This window comes from Hippopotamus amphibius, chromosome 7, assembly GCF_030028045.1.
Source record: "Hippopotamus amphibius kiboko isolate mHipAmp2 chromosome 7, mHipAmp2.hap2, whole genome shotgun sequence".
NCBI lineage: Eukaryota > Metazoa > Chordata > Mammalia > Artiodactyla > Hippopotamidae > Hippopotamus > Hippopotamus amphibius.
Genome location: NC_080192.1, coordinates 89,959,301 through 89,978,423, shown reverse-complemented (window position 1 = coordinate 89,978,423; position 19,123 = coordinate 89,959,301). Strand labels below are relative to the sequence as shown.

The 19,123-nt window shown below is 36.4% G+C and overlaps 1 protein-coding gene across 4 annotated transcripts in view; it reads left to right on the top strand.

Moving 5' to 3' along the window:
• Nucleotides 1-19,123, top strand: part of GMCL1 (germ cell-less 1, spermatogenesis associated) — a 49,414-nt gene that overhangs the window by 21,704 nt on the left and 8,587 nt on the right. For all 4 annotated transcript variants that reach the window (XM_057742251.1, XM_057742249.1, XM_057742252.1 and 1 more), the window contains 3 exons: nt 7,068-7,137; nt 12,493-12,568; nt 17,342-17,487. In XM_057742251.1, the coding sequence (XP_057598234.1) occupies nt 7,068-7,137; nt 12,493-12,568; nt 17,342-17,487 (292 nt within the window). The remainder of the gene's footprint in view (nt 1-7,067; nt 7,138-12,492; nt 12,569-17,341; nt 17,488-19,123) is intronic.

The window sequence follows — 19,123 nt, the reverse complement described above, 5'->3', positions numbered from 1 at the left end:
AAAAAATTAAAAGTTTAATAGAAATATGTTTAATTCCAAATTAAATCAGGACTTTGTATAAAAGCATTGTATTTTAGGATTTAACTGTGTCAAGCACAGTTGAATTCCATTATATTATGAAATAAGATTTACCTTAGGTCAGATGATTATGTGTCTTTTATTCCATACTTTCATTGTTATACTTCCCTTCCCTTTGATACCTCTGACCTATCTTGTTACCGTTCTTCCCAGACCTTTCTCTTATGTCCTCTTGTGTCTTCCATCTCTTCCCTCCATTTATTTAGCTCTCCCAGAAGAGACTATTTTCCCTCTGTGGAGGACTTTCTGTCCCTTAAGACACCCTGGTAGTAAAGGGTTAGAAGGCGAGATAGTCGTGAGCCCAGCCCCCGCAGTGCCCTTTCAAAATCATTGTTGCCTGTGATCCAGCTCACCCTCTATTCTTTTTCTTCTGATCGCACTAATTCTTCCACATTCATGTAAGACTTGGGCACTTAATTTCTGTCTACTTCTCCACCCCAATTTCTGTCTACTTCTCCACCCGGTTGGGTAACATAATGTGTCCATGTTATCATTCCATTTAATACTCTAGCCTCCTAGTAATCTGACCTCAGCCCCTGTAACATTTATCTTGGCTGATCATTAAGCACCTGCTACATATGAATCTTACTGTAGCCCAGAATTTCTCAGTATGAGAAATCCAGTAGTTTGCAGGCTGTAACCTTCTAGCATGTTCATAGCCTCATTCCTTTGACACTGTTGTTTGCTCTGCAATCCATTTTAAGTCCTCCATTTTCTGCCAGTCTTTCAAACCTCCTGCCTTTTCTTCCTTTCAGGTCTGAATTTCATGTTAGATCATCTGAACCACTCTCTTTCGCCTTCAACTCTTTGTCCTTCTACTTTACAAAATTCTAAAACTAAATTAAAACTTCTTTGTTCCTGTACCCTCTACTATGTGCTGAGTACTGCTCCAGAGCATTCTAGAACTTTTGTATTGGTGCCACGGCAAACTTATATTTCAGTGCTAAGCCTGGGCCTTGGGATTCCTTATATACACTTTTACTTGGTCATTGCTTTTTTTCATTTGCTTCAGCAGTTATATATCAAATCTCTGCCACTCTGTTCAAGCTTCCTCTCCAATCACCTCACTGTCAGAATGGGAACTCTCCTTCTATTTTTTATATAAATTCAAGGTAATCAGGCAAAAATTTGTTCAGATTCCTAGTCTTCTTCCCCTGTCCCTCCTGTCCTGTCCCAGAGATTGAGGTGTTCCCTCCCTGTTCAAGCCAACCTTCTACTGTGTTCATAATCCTATCACTTCCTGTTTATTATGGAATTTTGCACTGTCATGTAATAATCCATATCTTCAACCCCTCCTGTTCTTCCTCAGACTATAAATGTGGTCACATCTCTTATTACTCATTAAAAAAAAAAAAAAAAAAAACAAATCCCTCCCCCCCAGTCTTGACCCTGAGTCCCCTTCATGGTAACTGTTCTTCACCCTTATAATTCTTTTTTTTTTTTTCCAAGTTTGTTTTCTTTTTGTTTGTTTGTTTGTTTTTATTTTTTTATTTTTTGGGGGGTACACCAGGTTCAATCATCTGTTTTTATACACATATCCCCGTATTCCCTCCCTTCCTTGACTCCCCCCCCCCTGGAGTCCCCCCCACCCTCCCCGCCCCAGTCCTCTAAGGCATCTTCCATCCTCGAGTTGGACTCCCTTTGTTATACAACAACTTCCCACTGACTATTTTACAGTTGGTAGTATATATATGTCTGTGCTACTCTCTTGCTTCGTCTCAGTTTCCCCTTCACCCCCCGCCCCCTCCCATACCTCGAGTTCTCCAGTCCATTCTCTGTATCTGCATCCTTGTTCTTGTCACTGAGTTCATCAGTACCATTTTTAGATTCCGTATATGTGAGTTAGCATACAATATTTGTCCTTCTCTTTCTGACTTACTTCACTCTGTATGACAGATTGTAGTTCTATCCACCTCATTACATATAGCTCCATCTCATCCCTTTTTATAGCTGAGTAATATTCCATTGTATGCCCTTATAATTCTTAAAGTAGTCTACAGTTGCTGTGTCCATCTCCTTACCTTTCAGTCATTTCTCAACCCACTTCCGCCTATCTTTTGCCCCCACCATTTCCCTCAAACTCTCTAGCAAAAGTTAGGATTGTTTGTAAAATCTAGTGGCCTCATGTTAGTCTTATTTTAACTTCTCTAGCATTTTATATCATAGTTTGTTAGTTTTTTCTCGAAATTCTCTACAGTACTACCTTGGTTTAGAAATACTGTACTCTCCTTATTGTTTTCCTGTCTCTCTGACCATTCCTTCTCTTTTTCTTTTGTAAGCGTCTCTTACTCTGCCCACCTCTTAACTTCCTGAGGGTGCCCTTGGTCCATTCATTGATCTTTTCATTCTAAATAGTGTCCCAGAGTGATTTCCTTCATTCATATGATTTATTGAAAGATTCCAATTCTGACCTCTCCCCTGAGTTTCGTACTTGGATATCCAGCTGTTACTCGCCATTTATAAATTGCTTCAGTTCATCTGTTTGACACTACTTATATCTTTCCCCTCCAGCTCTCGTCCCTGCACTCCTTCTTCTTCCTGTGTTCGCTTATCAGTCATCAACATTAATAATCCACCCAGCCTCACAAGAACGGCAGAATCCTGCAAGTCACCCTGTCCTCCTCAAACTCTTTTCCTCCACATCCATTCAGCATGTCCTATAGATTTTTCTTATAGATAATTCTTAAACTCACCTCCTTTTTTTGCCTGCTACCACTTCCTTGCTAAGATGTGGTAATCTGTTGCTAGGTCACTGTAGCACAGAATATATCTGTGTCCTTGTTGGGCTGTATGTTTTTCATCTTTTTCTCTCAGGTACATAGTACAGTGCTTGACAGGTAGTAGGCACTCAGTTTGTGTGAACTAAAATTATTTTCTAAAACATGCTAACTTACGTATGGCCTAATACTGTATTTACCCTATCAGGTAAGTTTAAGTTCTAGCTCCAACCTAAGAACTTTAAAGGGAAGGAGGAAAAGTAAACAAATATGTGTAGATTCTTCACAGTGTCTCAGGTAATATGCCAGATTATGCATTTAACACCTGTTATGTAACATAATCTTTGAAATTATCAAGGCAGTTGTCCCCATTTTATAGTTGAAGTATTGCTATCCTGTCATACAGCTACTGAGAAGCAGAGCTCAAATGCAACCCCAAGTCTTTCCTATTCTAAAGCACATATTTTTTTTTTAACCACATCTTACTGGTTACTTAAAAGAATTCCAGTATGTTTAATCTTTTTAAGTTTGTATATCCAGTTGTAGAAACTTAAGCAGTAACTTTGAGTCACCATCATTTTGAGTATGTGTAATTTTTTGGCTTTTGATAACAAAGTAATGAAATAGATTTATTCCCTTATTTTGCTTCGTGGACAAGAAAATGGGTATTCTTGTAACTTTCTATATCAGGAATTACTGTCGTGGGAATAATGGAGAAACTTAATGCTTAATATTTTTGTAAATTAAATAGAGATGTTAAAGCAGCATGAATTTTATGAAAATAAGTTACTTAAAATAAAAAGGTATATATTTTTAGCCTCCATGCCGTTAATTGCTGGTTAGTGTTACTTTTTTAAAATTTCACAGAATCCAGTTGAGTAGAGGTTTTTGTGTGTCTCCGGATTTTCTAGAAAGTGGTTTTTAATGTCCATCACACCTTGTATCATGAATGGTTTCGTGTCAAACCTTCCATCTCGCCATGCAAAGGGCCATCTGCTCAGGGGGAGACTTACTTGGTAGTTGGACGTTCCACGCAGAAACCTGGCAGAGCTCCTCCGTTCAGTCAGTAGTTTGATGAGAACTCCCCTCTCCTGCCTGGTAGCCCATGGCAAGAATATGTTCAAAAGAAAGTCATTGAAACACACTATTCAGCATTATGCAAACAAACTACAGTCTACAAGAGTCTAAAGTTCTGCCTTGTCACAGGATGAGTATTTTCAGGGTCACATTTTCTAGGGAAGGTTCAGTGTATGTTGGGAAGGTTTTTTTCTATACTTTTCAGTCCTAAATGGTGGAGCCCAGGCCATTCTAAATAAGCAAAAGGCAACCAAGGAGATACTTTCTGGTGATGCGCCTCAGGTGGTGACCACACACAGATAACCTTTCCCTAGCCCTCTGTCTCTTCTGGCAGCCCTTCCTCCTGAATATTAACTCAGTGAATACTTATTGAGCACTTACTCTACACTGTAGTAGGTACCGAGGGAATATGACTCATACTCGGCCTCAGCCATCACAGATATTATGAGTCATGGAGACAGAAGAAAAAAAAAAAACAACTTCTGGTACTCCCAGAGTAATATAATAGCAAATTGTGATAAATGCTACAAAGGTGACTTACAGGTGCTGTGGAGTAGGGATTAATTTGCCCAAGGTGGCAGGAGTGTTGCTCCTGCAGGAGCAGTTTGAGTGAGGTCCTGGAGTGTGGCTGGAGCAGAGAGGTAGGGAAGCAGATTGTCCTGGAGGCCAGAAAGGTGGGCATTGTGGGCTTGATGGGAAAAGTCATATCCCACTGCATTTTGGTTTTCACCACATCCAGTGATGTGCTTTACTGATTTGTGAAAGCTGTTTGTTTTTCAGAAACGTTATGGACTGATTGTTAAAAACAGCTATTATCAGAAAGTCCAATTATGTAAACTTCTAATTAAATAAATTATATTTTTTAACAGAGGTAATAAATACTCAAAACTTAAAAAAAAAAAGGTATATAAATTCATGTAATTAGTTTTGAGGTTATTTACCCAGATAGGAATTTTTTATTATATAGACTGTTTGTCCTTTACCTTCATGATCTAATCCTGACTTAACGTGTTTCATATAATAGTTCAACCTGTAGGCTGTTTTTTGCTATAAGCTTTACTGGTTGTGAATGGATTTTTGTACGTGTATGTACCTGAATATATGCTTTTTCTTTCATTAAACAATAAACCTAGGCAAGTTAGGGACGTATCTTATCTTTCTATTTATTCTGATAGAATAAATGAGATAAGTCAGAATGAATTTACTTAGATCATTTCTCTTGTCTTACACAAAGGATATGGGGACAGGGGTCTCCAGAAGCATACTATTTGAAAATCTAAATGATTTTAGACCCCTGTCCCCATATTTTCATGATTCATTTATAAAAATGGAATGAAAGGGTTACACATGCATATTCTCAGATATCATGTAAGCTACATCCCATGTTTCTTGAAGACACTTTTTCAGAATCTTTCCACTGAACACTAACTCTGCCAAAAAGGATTCTGGCAAACTCTGCCTAGTGTATCTGCCTTTTGGAGATATGTCTGCATGTAATCATATTAGAAACTCTGTATAAAGGAATTTGTTACACTTATTTGTATCCCATATTTTTCAGTCTCATTTTACCAGAGATTTCTTCCTGTGTATCAACTGCCAGCATTGCATTTGAGCTAGTGGTTCTATTGACTTATTTTGGGGCTGCTGCTACTGAAGGAACTACCAATGACCAAAAAGATTTCTAGTTTGACTTTTTACTGTTTTAGATTAAGGCAAGAAAGGAGGGACAAAAATGTGTACCCACATTTTTAACTTGTTAAAATGCTTTTAGGGACTTCTCTGGGGTCCAGTGGTTAGGACTCAGTGCTTTCACTGCTGAGGACCAGGTTCAATCCCTGGTCGGGGAACTAAGATCCTGCAAGTCTCGCGGTGCAGCCAAAAAAAAAAAAAAAGCTTTTAGTTTTGAAGGAGATTATTCAAAGTTGTTGAAATTACATTTTAAAACATTTTCATGGGATGGGCTTACATGATATCTGAGAATATGCATGTGTAACCCTTTCATTCCATTTTTATAAATGAATCATGAAAAGCCATATTCTATCTCTAGATGAGTGAATTTCAAACTATAGGCATAACCAGTAGTGAGTTGAGAAATCATTTTAATGGAAAAGGATCAGCTTTTTTAAAAAATAAAATACAGTAAAACGGAATTTAAAAATCCAAATATATTGCAGATAAGATAGACAATATGTGTGTAGGTATACTGAGTCACATAAATTTTGCTGCTAGTCTTTACTACTAATGACAAATTGTGGCCTAGAGATTTAGCAGTTATTCCTTATAATATTAATAACAACAATATTATTTTGGGGAAGGAAGCACTCAAAAGTGTATTTATAGAGAATTTTAAGGAAGGACACCAATAAATCAGTGCAAGTCATCTGAATACATTTATTAGGTAGAGAATTATGAAGTGAAAACCCAGATTTTAATTGCACTAGGGTTTTTCCCTTGCCTTTCGGTAGAGACAGAGAAATCATTTAACTTAAAAATTAGAAAAACTGTCCTTTTAGTTGGGAATAAATAATAGCAGAAAAATAAATATGGTGCTAAGCCAGTTCTGCTTATCTGTTTAATAAATCCATGTTTTTATTTAAACTAATTAAAATTTCAGCTTCCACAGTCTTGTTTTGTGAAAAAATTCTATGCTTATTATTAAAGGGAAGCATATATTATATTCCATCTACAATAATTTAAATTATAATATTTCTAAACCTAATGTGTCAAAATCATTTCTTGAGTTTTATAATTCATCTAATAATTTAGAGACAGTTTATTTCTCATTAATTAGTTGTTTTTAGATAATTTAATACAGAAACAATCTATTATTCAGCTTTCTATTAAAGCTTTTGTAAAAACTGAAAATATTACTTTTGGTATGTTTCTCACAAATTAAAATTAATATGAGCTATGAAAAGGAAATTATTAAATGCAAGAATGTACTTTTAACGAAAGATTTAAATGTATCTGATCTAAGTAGAGTCTGTCCTAAGGCAAAGGAAGATAACATTTACCACTTTAAAAATCCTTAAGCAATATCATTATAGCACATTTGTAAAATATAGATTACCAGCTTTACTTACTGCTGTTTTAAACTTGAATTTTAAAATGGTAAAAATTTTACCAACTTCTTAAAATTTTTAAATCCTTTATGTTTTTCCATATTTCTTATTATTCTTTATTTGTACATTTTAGAGTGGCTGTCTTTTGTGTATAAACAGCAGTGGCTTGCTATGCTCCGGGCAGAACAAGACAGTGAGGTGGGGTAAGTACGGCACATCATAGCATTGTTCATTAAAAAACAAAACAAATCAAAACTTTTTTTTTTGCTGAAACATAGTTGATTTACAATATCATGTTAGTTTCAGGTGTACAGCAAAGAGATTCAGTTGTTTTTTTGTTTGTTTTTTTCAGAGTCTTTTCCATTATAGATTATTATAAGATACTGAATATAGTTCCCCGTGCTGTACAGTAAATCTTGTTGCTATCTGTTTTATGTATAATAGTTTGTATCTGTGAATCCCATACTCCTAATTTGTCCCACCACCCCTCCCTTTCCCCTCTGGTAACCATAAGTTTGTTTTCTGTGTCTGTGAGTGTTTCTGTTGTTTATATAGATTCATTTGTATTATTTTTTAGATTCCACATGTAAGTGATATCATACAATTTTCTTTGACTTACGTGACTTATTTAGTATGATATTCTCTAGGTCCATCCATGTTGCTGCAAATGGCAATATTTCATTCTTTTTTATGACTAATGCGTATTCCATTGTGTGTGTGTGTGTGTGTGTGTATATATATATACACACCACATCTTCCTAAGGCAGTTGTCTGTTGATGGGCACTTGGGTTGCTTCAATGTCTTGGCTATTATAAATAGTGCTGCTATGAACATTAAGATACATATATCGTTTTGAGTTAGAGTTTTCATTTTGGGGGGATATATGCCAAGGAGTGGAATCGCTAGATATGGTAGCTCTAGTTTTAGTTTTTTAAGGAACCTCCACACTCTTTTCCATAGTGGCTGCACCAATTTACATTCCTACCAACAGTGTAGGAGGGTTCCCTTTTCTCCACACCCTCTCCAGATTTATTATTTGTAAACTTTTTGATGATAGCCATTCTTAATGGTGTGAGGTGATACCTCATTGTGGTTTTGATTTGCATTTCTCTAATAATTAGTGATGTTGAGCATCTTTTCATGTGCCTATTGGCCATCTGTATGTCTTCTTTGGAGAAATGTCTATTTAGGTCTTCTGTCCATTTTTTTGTTTTGTTTTGTTTTTGTTCTTTTTGTTGTTGTTTTTCTTTAGGAACTTTTATTGAGATACAATTGACATACAATAAACTGCATATATTTAAAGTGTACAATTTGATTTTTTTTCTTATTAGTAATGTATATGTGGCAATCCCTATACCCCAGTTCATCCCACCCCAACCCTCCCTGCTTTCCCCACTTGGTGTCCATATGTTTGTTCTCTATATCTGTGTCCCTATTTCTGCCTTGCAAACTGGTTGATTTGTACCATTTTTCTATATTCCACATATATATGTTAATATACAATATTTGTTTTTCTCTTTCTGACTCACTTCACTCTGTATGACAGTCTCTAGGTCCATCCATGTCTCTTCAAATGTCCCAATTTCGTTCTTTTTTACAGCTGAGTAATATTCCATTGTATATATGTACCACATCTTCTTTATCCATTCATCTGTTGATGGACATTTAGGTTGCTTCCATGTCCTGGCTATTGTAAATAGTGCTGCAGTGAACATTGGAGTGCATGTGTCTTTTTGCATTATGGTGTTCTCTGGTGTGTTTTTGCATTACTATATGCCCAGTAGTGGGATTGCTGGTTCATATGGTAACTCTATTTTTAGTTTTTCAAGGACCCTCCATACTGTTCTCCATAGTGGCTGTATCCATTTACATTCCCACCAACAGTGCAAGAGCGTTCCCTTTTCTCCACACCCTCTCCAGCATTTGCTGTTTGTTGATTTTCTGATGATGCCCAATCTAACTGGTGTGAGGTGATACCTCATTGTCGTTTTGATTTGCATTTCTCTAATAATTAGTGATGTTGAGCAGCTTTTCATGTGCCTCTTGGCCATCCATATGTCTTCTTTGGAGAAATGCCTATTTAGGTCTTCTGCCCATTTTTTGATTGGGTTGTTTGTTTTTTTGAGTTATATGAGTTGTTTGTATATTTTGGATATTAACCTCTTACAGGTCACATCATTTGCAAATATTTTTTCCCATTCTGTAGGCTGTCTTTGCATTTTGTTTATGGTTTCTTTTGCTTGTGCAAAAGCTTTTAAGTTTGATTAGGTCCCACTTATTCATTTTTGCTTTTATTTCTTTTGCCTTGGGAGACTGATCTAAGAAAATATTGCTACAGTTTATATCGTTCTTTTCTAGGAGTTTTATGGTGTCATGCCTTATACTTAGGTATTTAAAGTATTTTGAGTTTTTTTGTATATAGTGTAAGGGGGAGTATTCATGTTTCATTGATTTACATGTAGCCGTGCAGCTTTCCCTATACCACTTGTTGAAGAGATCGTCTTTTCTCCATTGTATCAATATAGTATTACCTCCGTTGTTGTAGATTAATTGGCCATAGAAGTCTGGATTTTGCTATGAATTTTTAAATGCATTCATTATATTGAAAAACCAGTAATAGTATTAAAATCAAGAGCTGTTAGAGGAAAGATCACGTAATCAACTTTCATTCTTATATTTCTATAACTATCAATATTATAAATATTTATCTTTTTGGTCAATTAGTATAAAAGAATGTTTGCATTGTCATTTACTATATTAGTAAAATTGAATAATTCATATACTTTGTTTCACTTAGTGTTATGATATTCTTTTAACCTGTTGAGATATTACCTGGACTAATGCTTTCATAAAGCATTATCTTCATATATATATGTATAGGTAAAGCCAATTTTCTTATTTGTGGTAGTGTTGTCAAATTCTCACTAATGTAATAGGGGCTTTTTTTGTTTTTTTAAGAATTTTTTTTTCTTTTTTCTTTTTCAATATTTATTTACTTGACTGTGCCAGGTCTTGGTTGAGGCATGTGGGATCTTTAGTTGAGGCATGTGGGATCTTTTAGTTGTGGCATGCCGGCTCTAGTTCCCTGACCAGGGATCGAACCCAGGCCCCCTGCATTGGGAGGGTGGAGTCTTAACCACTGGACCACCAGGGTAGTGTCCCCTGTAATAGGTTTTTTGAAGACTTGAGTGTGAAGTGAATTACTCATCTGGTTACTCTTCGTCAAAAGCATATGACCCCTCTACAAAATATTTATGTACTGTCTTCATTTTAAGAGAAAGCGTGTTATCTGTTCTTTCAGTGTGTAGTGCTTTGCTGTTCACAGAAGTACTTCCACATTTATTATTTGATCTTTATATACTAGCTCCTTGGTATAGGCAGTGTGAAGAGACAATCCACCTGTGAGTATATAGAAAGGTTTTACATTTAATTTTTTTCTGCCCCGATCTCTTTTAATTTATTTTTATACACCAAACTACTTACTAAAATAATAGCCTAGTTGTGTTTATATCTAAACAGTGTGTGAAAGCGTTCTACAAACTTATGATAATGATTACAAGATTATTATCCAAGGTTCTTAGTTTCTACTTTGCTTAAAATTTATATCCCATCTTTTCCCACATATATTCACAGCATACTTATCTTGCACAAATATAGTAAGATTGCTGAAATAGAAATAAGAAACCCTTCCAAAAAATGAGAGTTAATTATTTACTGCAATTCAGATTTGAAGCATTTTGTAGTATTTTATAAACCATCCTACCTGCTTCTTTTGTATATTCAGTTTTTAAATGTTGGATGTTCTTTGTTTTTCAAGATTTTTCTCATCTGTATCCTTTTTGAGTTTAATATAGTCTCACCTAAGAGACTGAGCTAGAATAAGTGGTTTTCTTGCCCTCAGAAGTGGCTATTGCCTGTAATGAAGCAGTCTGTCCCACACATACTGAGCATCTGCTCGCTGCTGCAGGGCTGCTGAAGTGAGAAAGACAGTGTACTCCCTGGACTGTAGGTTATAATCTAGTAAAGTCTCCCTCCAGGGTTCTCTGCTTCCAGACTCTTTTCCACATTGCCAACAGAGGATTATCCTTCTAAGTAGAGAGAGAATTTCACTTCCCTGCTTAAATATTAAGACCAGGTACATTTGATGGTAGTTAGGGATTATTGCTTTATGTGTGGATATATATTGTGTCAACATTTTTGAAAGTCCTTGTCTTTAAGAAATACATACTGAACTATTTACAGATGAAAGGGGATGATGACTGGAGGGTCAACCTCAAAAATAATCAGTTGGGAGGGATGTGGGGAGACATGGGTTGGGAGTAAAACTAAAACAAGATTACTGAACCTAGATGGTGAGAAAATTTGGCTCATTATATTATTTTCTTTACCTTTATATGTTTCATATTTTTCATAAGAAAATTTAAAGTAACAGAACAAATACATGGAAACTCTCTCTTGTCTATAGGAGAATTTGAAATTCCTGTTAGTGTAGCCTGTGGGGCCCGTCAACAGTCTATCCCAAATGCCTTTCTCTTCATGTCCTCTCATGCTCATTTTGGGCTCCAGCTGCACTAAATTCTTCATACATTTGGTATTCTTTCATGCTCCGGTCCTTTTTTACCCTTCCTCTGCATAGAGTTCACCCCTGACCTCTACCCCAGCAAACTCCCTCTCAGGCACAAATAATACTTCCTCTGTGATGATCCCCACTCTAACCCCAGGCAATAAATCTGTGCCTTCTTCATGCTCTGAACATCAATTCTCTCCACATTATTATATTAGTACTTGTGTCTAGCTCCCTACTAGACTGAGCTCTTGGATGTCAAGGACACGTTTTATTAGTTTTATTTACATTTAATTATTTTTTATGTATTGTGTTTGTTTCAATATATTTATTAGATGATGATGATGATGGCCCCAGCATCTAGGTATTTAATAAATGCTGCATATGAATGAATGTATTGTATTACTTTTATCCTTTGGAATTCTAAGCTAATAATAATATAATTTTATGATTACATCTTGAAATAACAGTGTTTCTCTTAGTTGATTAAAGTTTTTAAAATAAGGGGCCAAGTAAAGATTAATTGATAAAAATCTACAACTGTTTTCTATTAAATTCTGAGTCTGTATAGTTGTACTACTTAAAAAAATGGCTCATGTGTGAAACAATAATATCAAATGGTAGGTGATACCAAGTCACATCTTAAATAATAGATTTTAATTTATTTTACTTAGTAGTTAGACTTGTGTTTTATTTTCTTGGTAAGCAGAATTTCTCATAAATTTTTCCCCCTCTTCTCTGGTTTTACTGTGACCTAGTAAAAGTATTCTAGAAGTCAAGGCAATAAATAAAGCACTGAGGATTTAAACATTTTTTATTTTATTTAGCAAAGGTAACGAGTAGATTTAATCATTGCATTTTGATTTTTATCTGTACTACAAAATTTTATTTTTAAATTTAGTAGCAAGTTTTTCTCTTGATTTTAACTCAATTATTTTTCAATTGTTAGTTGCTTATTATCTATGAGATTTCATATTTTATGTATATTTCTAGGCCTCAAGAAATCAATAAAGAAGAACTAGAGGGAAATAGCATGAGGTGTGGTAGAAAGCTTGCCAAAGATGGTGAAGTAAGTATGGGTTGTGACTCTTACAAGAGTCTTAAACAAATTGTTGTACTATTAGTGCAAAATATACTTTCAGTAACAATCATGGTACGTGTTATACCTCAGAAGAGCTTTTTTGTGGATTAGTTTCTGTAGCATGGTCTCCTGGGCGAGGAGTCACATGCTCAGTGGTGATTGGTTATTCAGCCTTCCCTGAGACTGATTATTCAGCCTTCCCTGAGACTGTTGAATTTTCTGGGTCTAGATAAGAGATATGAAAAGATCTCTCAGCAATCCAGAAATTAAGACAAATAAGATGTTAAATGGTAGTTCTCAAATAGTCTTAAAAGTAATTCTTTCTATTTTACAGTTACCCTAGACTAAAGACATTCAAACCCTTTGATTGCTACCCACATGAAGAATTATGTTTTTCATTACCACCCAATAACAAATGCATATAAGTAAAACAAAAGTATTACAAAACAATGCATACAGCTGCTGTGTCCTAAGATTTATTTCTACTCAATTTTTTTTAAAAAAGCTGATTGTGACTCGTTAAATTGATTTTACAGCCACTAAAGAGATGTGAACTACATTTTTTTTTAAATTCTATCCTAATTGTAATTTTCATCTTTAAAAAAATTCAGCCTAATTTAGATAACCATTTGGTTATTTTTCTCCCAGATTTTCCCTCATTTTAACTTTAATTTTTAAAATTTCATTATATTATGTTTGCATTAATAATTGTAATAAAATGTTCAGAGTGTGAAAGAGGAATAGTATCTTGTTTATTCCTTAGTCCTTATTGCCGCTTCCAGACCTTGTTCCACCCTCATTGTCACTGAATCATGGCTCCTTTGAAGCACATACTTCTGCTACACCACTCACTACTCTGTGGCCATCACTCACTGGGCTCACTGGCTTTCTTTCTCCCTACTCTTCTTATCCATCTTGGTGATTTTAGCATCTGTTCCCTCACCTTCCTTTCCTCTGTGATCTTGTGCTCCACCGTACCTCAGGTACTCATTTCCTGTGAGCATGACTCAATTTTTGTATCACTAATTCATGTACCCTCTTCAAAAAATCTCCATTTTAAGCATACCATTTGCAGACTCTACTTCATATTATCTTTCTAGCATTCTCCCTCTAGTTCCTGGACTCCAAACAACTTTTTGACCCCACTAGAATGCACAATACATTGTTCTTACTATCTTTTCCTCATTACGCTCTCACCACACCCCTACTTCTTTCTTTACTTATATTTTATGTTCAGTCTTAAAATTGGTCCCTGGCTGGGGTGGGAGGAATTGGGAGATTGGGATTGACATATATACACTATTGATACTATGTATAAAATGAGAACTAATGAGAACCAACTGTATAGCTCAGGGAATTCTACTCAATGCTGTGTGATGACCTAAGAAGGGATGTATGTTTACGTATAGCGGATTCACTTCATAGCTGATTCACTTTGCTCTACAGTAGAAACTAACACAACATTGTAAAGCAACTATACTCCAATAAAAATTAATTTTAAAAAATTATTGACTAAAATTAGGGCTGGGAACTTTTGTAGATAACAGTTTAAAACAATGTACAAGGTGAAAAAAAAAATTGGTTCCTGGTTTATACTCTTAACTTCCCTTTTCCCTTTTTCACTCTGTCAAATTCACCTGGTTAAATGCCAGTTCTTGTTAAATCCCACCTATCCACGCACCCCATGCCTGCTTCCGTACAAATAAAGGTGACTAAAGAAAAACACCATACAAACCCCAGCAGGTTTTGCTTGAATGTTTGTAACTGTAAACTTGAAGCGGGCCTTTAATGCTGCGTGGTGATCCTCCTCCATTTCCCTAGTGAATTTATCCTCGCACTCTTGGAGTAACTCTCATACCTTCTCAAAAGGGCAATGCTGCCACCCTTATTCTTATCCAATGGCCTTGCTTCTTTCTTCATTCAGAAAATAAAAGCAATAGGAAGAGATCTGTGCATCCTCCTACCCACAATACTACCAGTCTACCTGCATCTGCAGCCATGTGCTGTGCTTTTCCTCTTATTAGAATAGGTGAACTGTCCGCTTATATTCTAGCCCATCTCCTCCTCTTGTAATGGACCCCATCCCTTCTCACCTATTCAAAAGGTTTGCTCCTACAGTCATCACCTCCCTCTCCTGAATCATCAGTTTTTCTCTTCTGTATCCTTCTCATTAAGCATATGACATGCTACAGCATCACCCATCTTAAACCATTCCCTGAGCCACATTCCCCTCTAGCTTCCACTCATTTCTCTGCACCCTTTTTTTTAAACATTTTATTTATTTATTTGTTTGTTTGTTTGTTTTTGGCTGCATTGGGTCTTTGTTGCTGTGCATGGGCTTTCTCTAGTTGCAGTGAGTGGGCTACTCTTCGTTGCAGTGTGCAGGCTTCTCACTGCAGTGGCTCCTCTTGTTGTGGAGCACGGGCTCTAGGCACGCAGGCTTCAGTAGTTGTGGGGAACAGGCTTAGTTGCCCCGAGGCATGTGGGATCTTCCTGGACAAGAGATTGAACCCGTGTCCCCTGCATTGGCAGGCTGATTCTTAACCACTGCGCCACCAGGGAAGCCCCTCTCTGTACCCTTTTTAAACAAGACTCATTGAAAAAAGCTGCATGTATCCACTCCAGTTCATTTACTCCAATAAATTCAACTGAAACTGCTGTGCCGTTGTCACGAGTGATTCCCGCATTACCAGATCAAGTAGTTTTTAGTCTTCTGAAAGTTCTTGGCAGCATGACCCATCTGTTCACTCACTCCATGGAGGTTTTCTCCATTTGACTTCCAGGACAGCATACTGTGCTGGTTTTCTTCCTACTTCATTGGCTGCTCCAAGTCTTTGCTAGATCCTTCTCTTTCTCAGCAAATGTTGGCGTGACTGGAGGCTCAGTACTTAAACTTCTTCCCTATCTGTGCTCTCTATGCTGACTCCTAAGTGATCTCATGTAGTCCCATGACTTTACACCAATTCCTAACTTCTGTATCCAGCTTCTCACTTGACATCTTTCTTAGAATCCTAATAGCATTTCAGATATAATGGTCCCAGCTGAACTCTTTGATTTTCATTCCCAAACTCCTCCTTCCCAAGTATTCTCCAACCCATCAGTAGTCCCTCTGTTCATCCATTGCATAAGCTCCAAACTTCGGATTCTTCTTTATTTCACGTCACACCTGTTGTCCATAGGAAGTTCCCTTGGATATATATCATCGAAATATATTCTTACCATATCTACCACTATGTCCCAAGTCCAAGCCACCGTTATCTCTTGCCTGGACTGTTGTTGTAGCTTCATAACTGCTCTCCCTATTTTTACTCTTGTTCTTATATATTCTGTTTTCCACACAACAGCCAAAATCTTTTTAAAATGCAAGTCAGATCACGTTACATCCTTCCCTAAAATTTTCCATTAGCTTCTTACCACACTTAGAATAAATCCAAACTCTTTCCTACTGTGGATGCTAGGCCCTGTTTTCTGGCCCCTGACTGACTCGCTGAACTCATCTCCACCTTCTGTCCCCCTCAGTTATTGCCCTAGCCACGTAGCCCTTTTTGCTGTTCCTCAGATATGCCAAGCATGTTTTTACCTCCAGAGCTTTGTACTCGTTGTTCTCTTTGTCTAAGTCACTTTTCCCCAGATAGCTACCTGGTCCACGCCTTAGTTGACTGAGGACTCTAGTCACATAGCATCTCCTTAGAGAGATGTTCCCTGACCACCTGCCTGAACTAGCACGCTCCCCAGCTGCCGGCCGTCTCCTCTACTCTGTCACTCTCTCCCAGCATTCTGTTCTGTCCTCTTCTCTCCCATCCCATTTCATGTTTGTTGTTCATCTCTCCACCACACAAACACACACAAATTAAAATATGCATTTACTAGGGCAGAAACTTATTTACTTCCACTTCTTCAATGCCTCGAGCAGTACCTGGCACAAAATATGTGCTCAGTAAATATCAGTGAACTGTCGATTCAGTGTTGTAATTCAGAGGGCCAACCAAACACTTGAAGTCCTAACTTTACTTCAGTACACAACGCCACTTTACTTAATAGTCTCTCATTAACTATTAGGTGATCGAATAAACAAACTTGTGCACCTCATGATGGAATTTAAATAACTCAGTTGTGTATCTGTTGGTTAGTTACTTAAGGTATTTTAGGGTATTTTTAAAATTTAATTTATTTAAACTTAAAGCAGTTCATTCGTTTCTCCCACTCTCCACCTGTCGCCTCTGCAAGCCACCAAACTGTTCTCTGTATCTGTAAGCTTAGGGTTTTTTTTTAATACATATATTTTTTTAGATTTTACATATAAGAGAGATCATGCAAGGTATCACTTAAGGTATTTCAGAGTATTTTTAAAGCAGGAAAAATTTTAGTGGCTTCTTTTTACCTCTATCTAGACTCTTAGTCCTCTGAACTATACCTACTTAGAGTTGTAGTGAAAAGCCTTATTAGTTATGACAAAATTACAGTGTGGAGAGTTGATGAAACAGATCATGAAGAGACAATATTAGGAAAGTACCATAAGGAATAATGATCATAAAGGCTGCTTTTGCTGGCTTTTATATATACCATGTCTATGTGGTACACCTTGTATATATATCACAGCTATATTCTGTGTGGTAAACCTTAAGGCACTGACAAAAAGTAGGGAACCCACAAGACAAAAATATTTGAAATGAATTAGAAAAAGAAAAAACATTTTGAACTTTTTACTTTTGACTTGCTAATGTGATAAACTGAAATAAATCTTTCTCCTTTGTATTTTAGTACTGCTGGCGGTGGACAGGTTTTAACTTCGGCTTTGACCTGCTTGTAACTTACACAAACCGATACATCATTTTCAAACGCAATACGTTGAATCAGCCATGTAGTGGATCTGTCAGTTTACAGCCTCGAAGGAGCATAGCATTTAGGTAGGATGAGATTTTCCTGCCCCACTCTTCCTCACTCCAGAAGAACTACAAGAAATGAAATAAAACCATAATTTACACCAATAATAGTAGAACTTTGGTAAGATACAACATATATGAAACTGCAAAGAAAGGATAAGGCTCCATTCCTATGAAGTGTATTAATAATCAAAATTATAAGACCTAGATCTAATATGTCAGGAAGAAAGAATGGGCTAGAATATAAATGGTATAGGATTGATCCTGGGCTTGAAGCTGTTGCCTTGCTGCTATTCCTAGCAATAAAAGGTCCAAACTGGAAATACAGCAGGGTATTTTTACAGGAAAACATGTCTGGTATTATCCTTAGCTTTCTGTAGAGTTTCAGATTCCAACTTTGCTTAATAGTTGAGCTGGCAATATTTTTCTGGAGAGGATGCTGACAAATTAGAAAATAGCTTAATGAACGGATTGTTGAAAAGTCATATATTTATATTTATCTTACACCATACACAAAAATTAACTCAAAATGGATCAAAGACCTAAACATCAGAGCTAAACCATAAAATAACTCTTGGAAGAAAACAGGGGAAATGCTTTATGACATTGAACGCGACAGTGATTTCGTCAGTGTGATACCAAAGCACAAACAACAACAAAAGTTGAACTTCATTGAAATTAAATTGTGTGTCAAAGGACACCTAACAAAGTGAAAAGTTAACCCATGGAATGGGAAAAAATATTTGCTAACTGTATGTCGATGAGTTAGTATCCAGAATATATAGAGAACTCATTAAATTCCACAACAAAAAAAACTAACCTGATTCAAAAATGGGCAAAAGACTTAAATAAATAAACATTTCTCCAAAGAAAATATACATATGGCCAATAAGCATGTGAAAAGATCTTCAACATCACTAATCGTTAGGGAAATGCAAATCAAAACCACAGTGAGAGACCACGTCACACACGTTAGGATGGCTAATATCAAAAACAAAGCAAAAGCGTTGGTGAAGATGTGGAGAAATCGAACCCTTGTACATTGCTAGTAGGAACGTAAAATGGTGTGTACCTTGTGGAATATAGTATGGCAGTTCCTCAAAAAATTAAGCATAGAACTGCCATATGATCCAGCAATTCCTCTTCTGGTTATTTACCCAAGAGAATTGAAAGCAAGGACTCAAACATGTTTGTACACATAGTAACATTATTCACAGTAGTTAAAAGGTGGAAGCAACCCAGGTGTCGACAGATGAACTAATAAAATGTGGTACATACCTACAATGGAATATTATTCGGCCTTAAAATGGAGGGAAATTCTGACGTGCTATAACATGAACCTTGAAGACATCACGCTAAGTGAAATAAGCCAGTTACAAAGGAACAAAAATACTGTATGATTCCACTTATATGCGGTACATAGAGTAGACAAGTTTATAGAGACAGGAAATAGGATGGTGATTTCAGGGGCTGAGGTAAGGGGAAACGGGGAATTCATGTTTACTGGGTACAGTTTCTGTTGGAAGAAGAAAAGGTTCTGGAGGTGAATGGTGGTGATCATTACAGAACAGTGTGAAATGTGTTCAATGCCAAGAACTATATACTTAAAAATGGTTAAAATGGTAAATTTTGTGTATATTTTATCACAAAAAAGGCATAC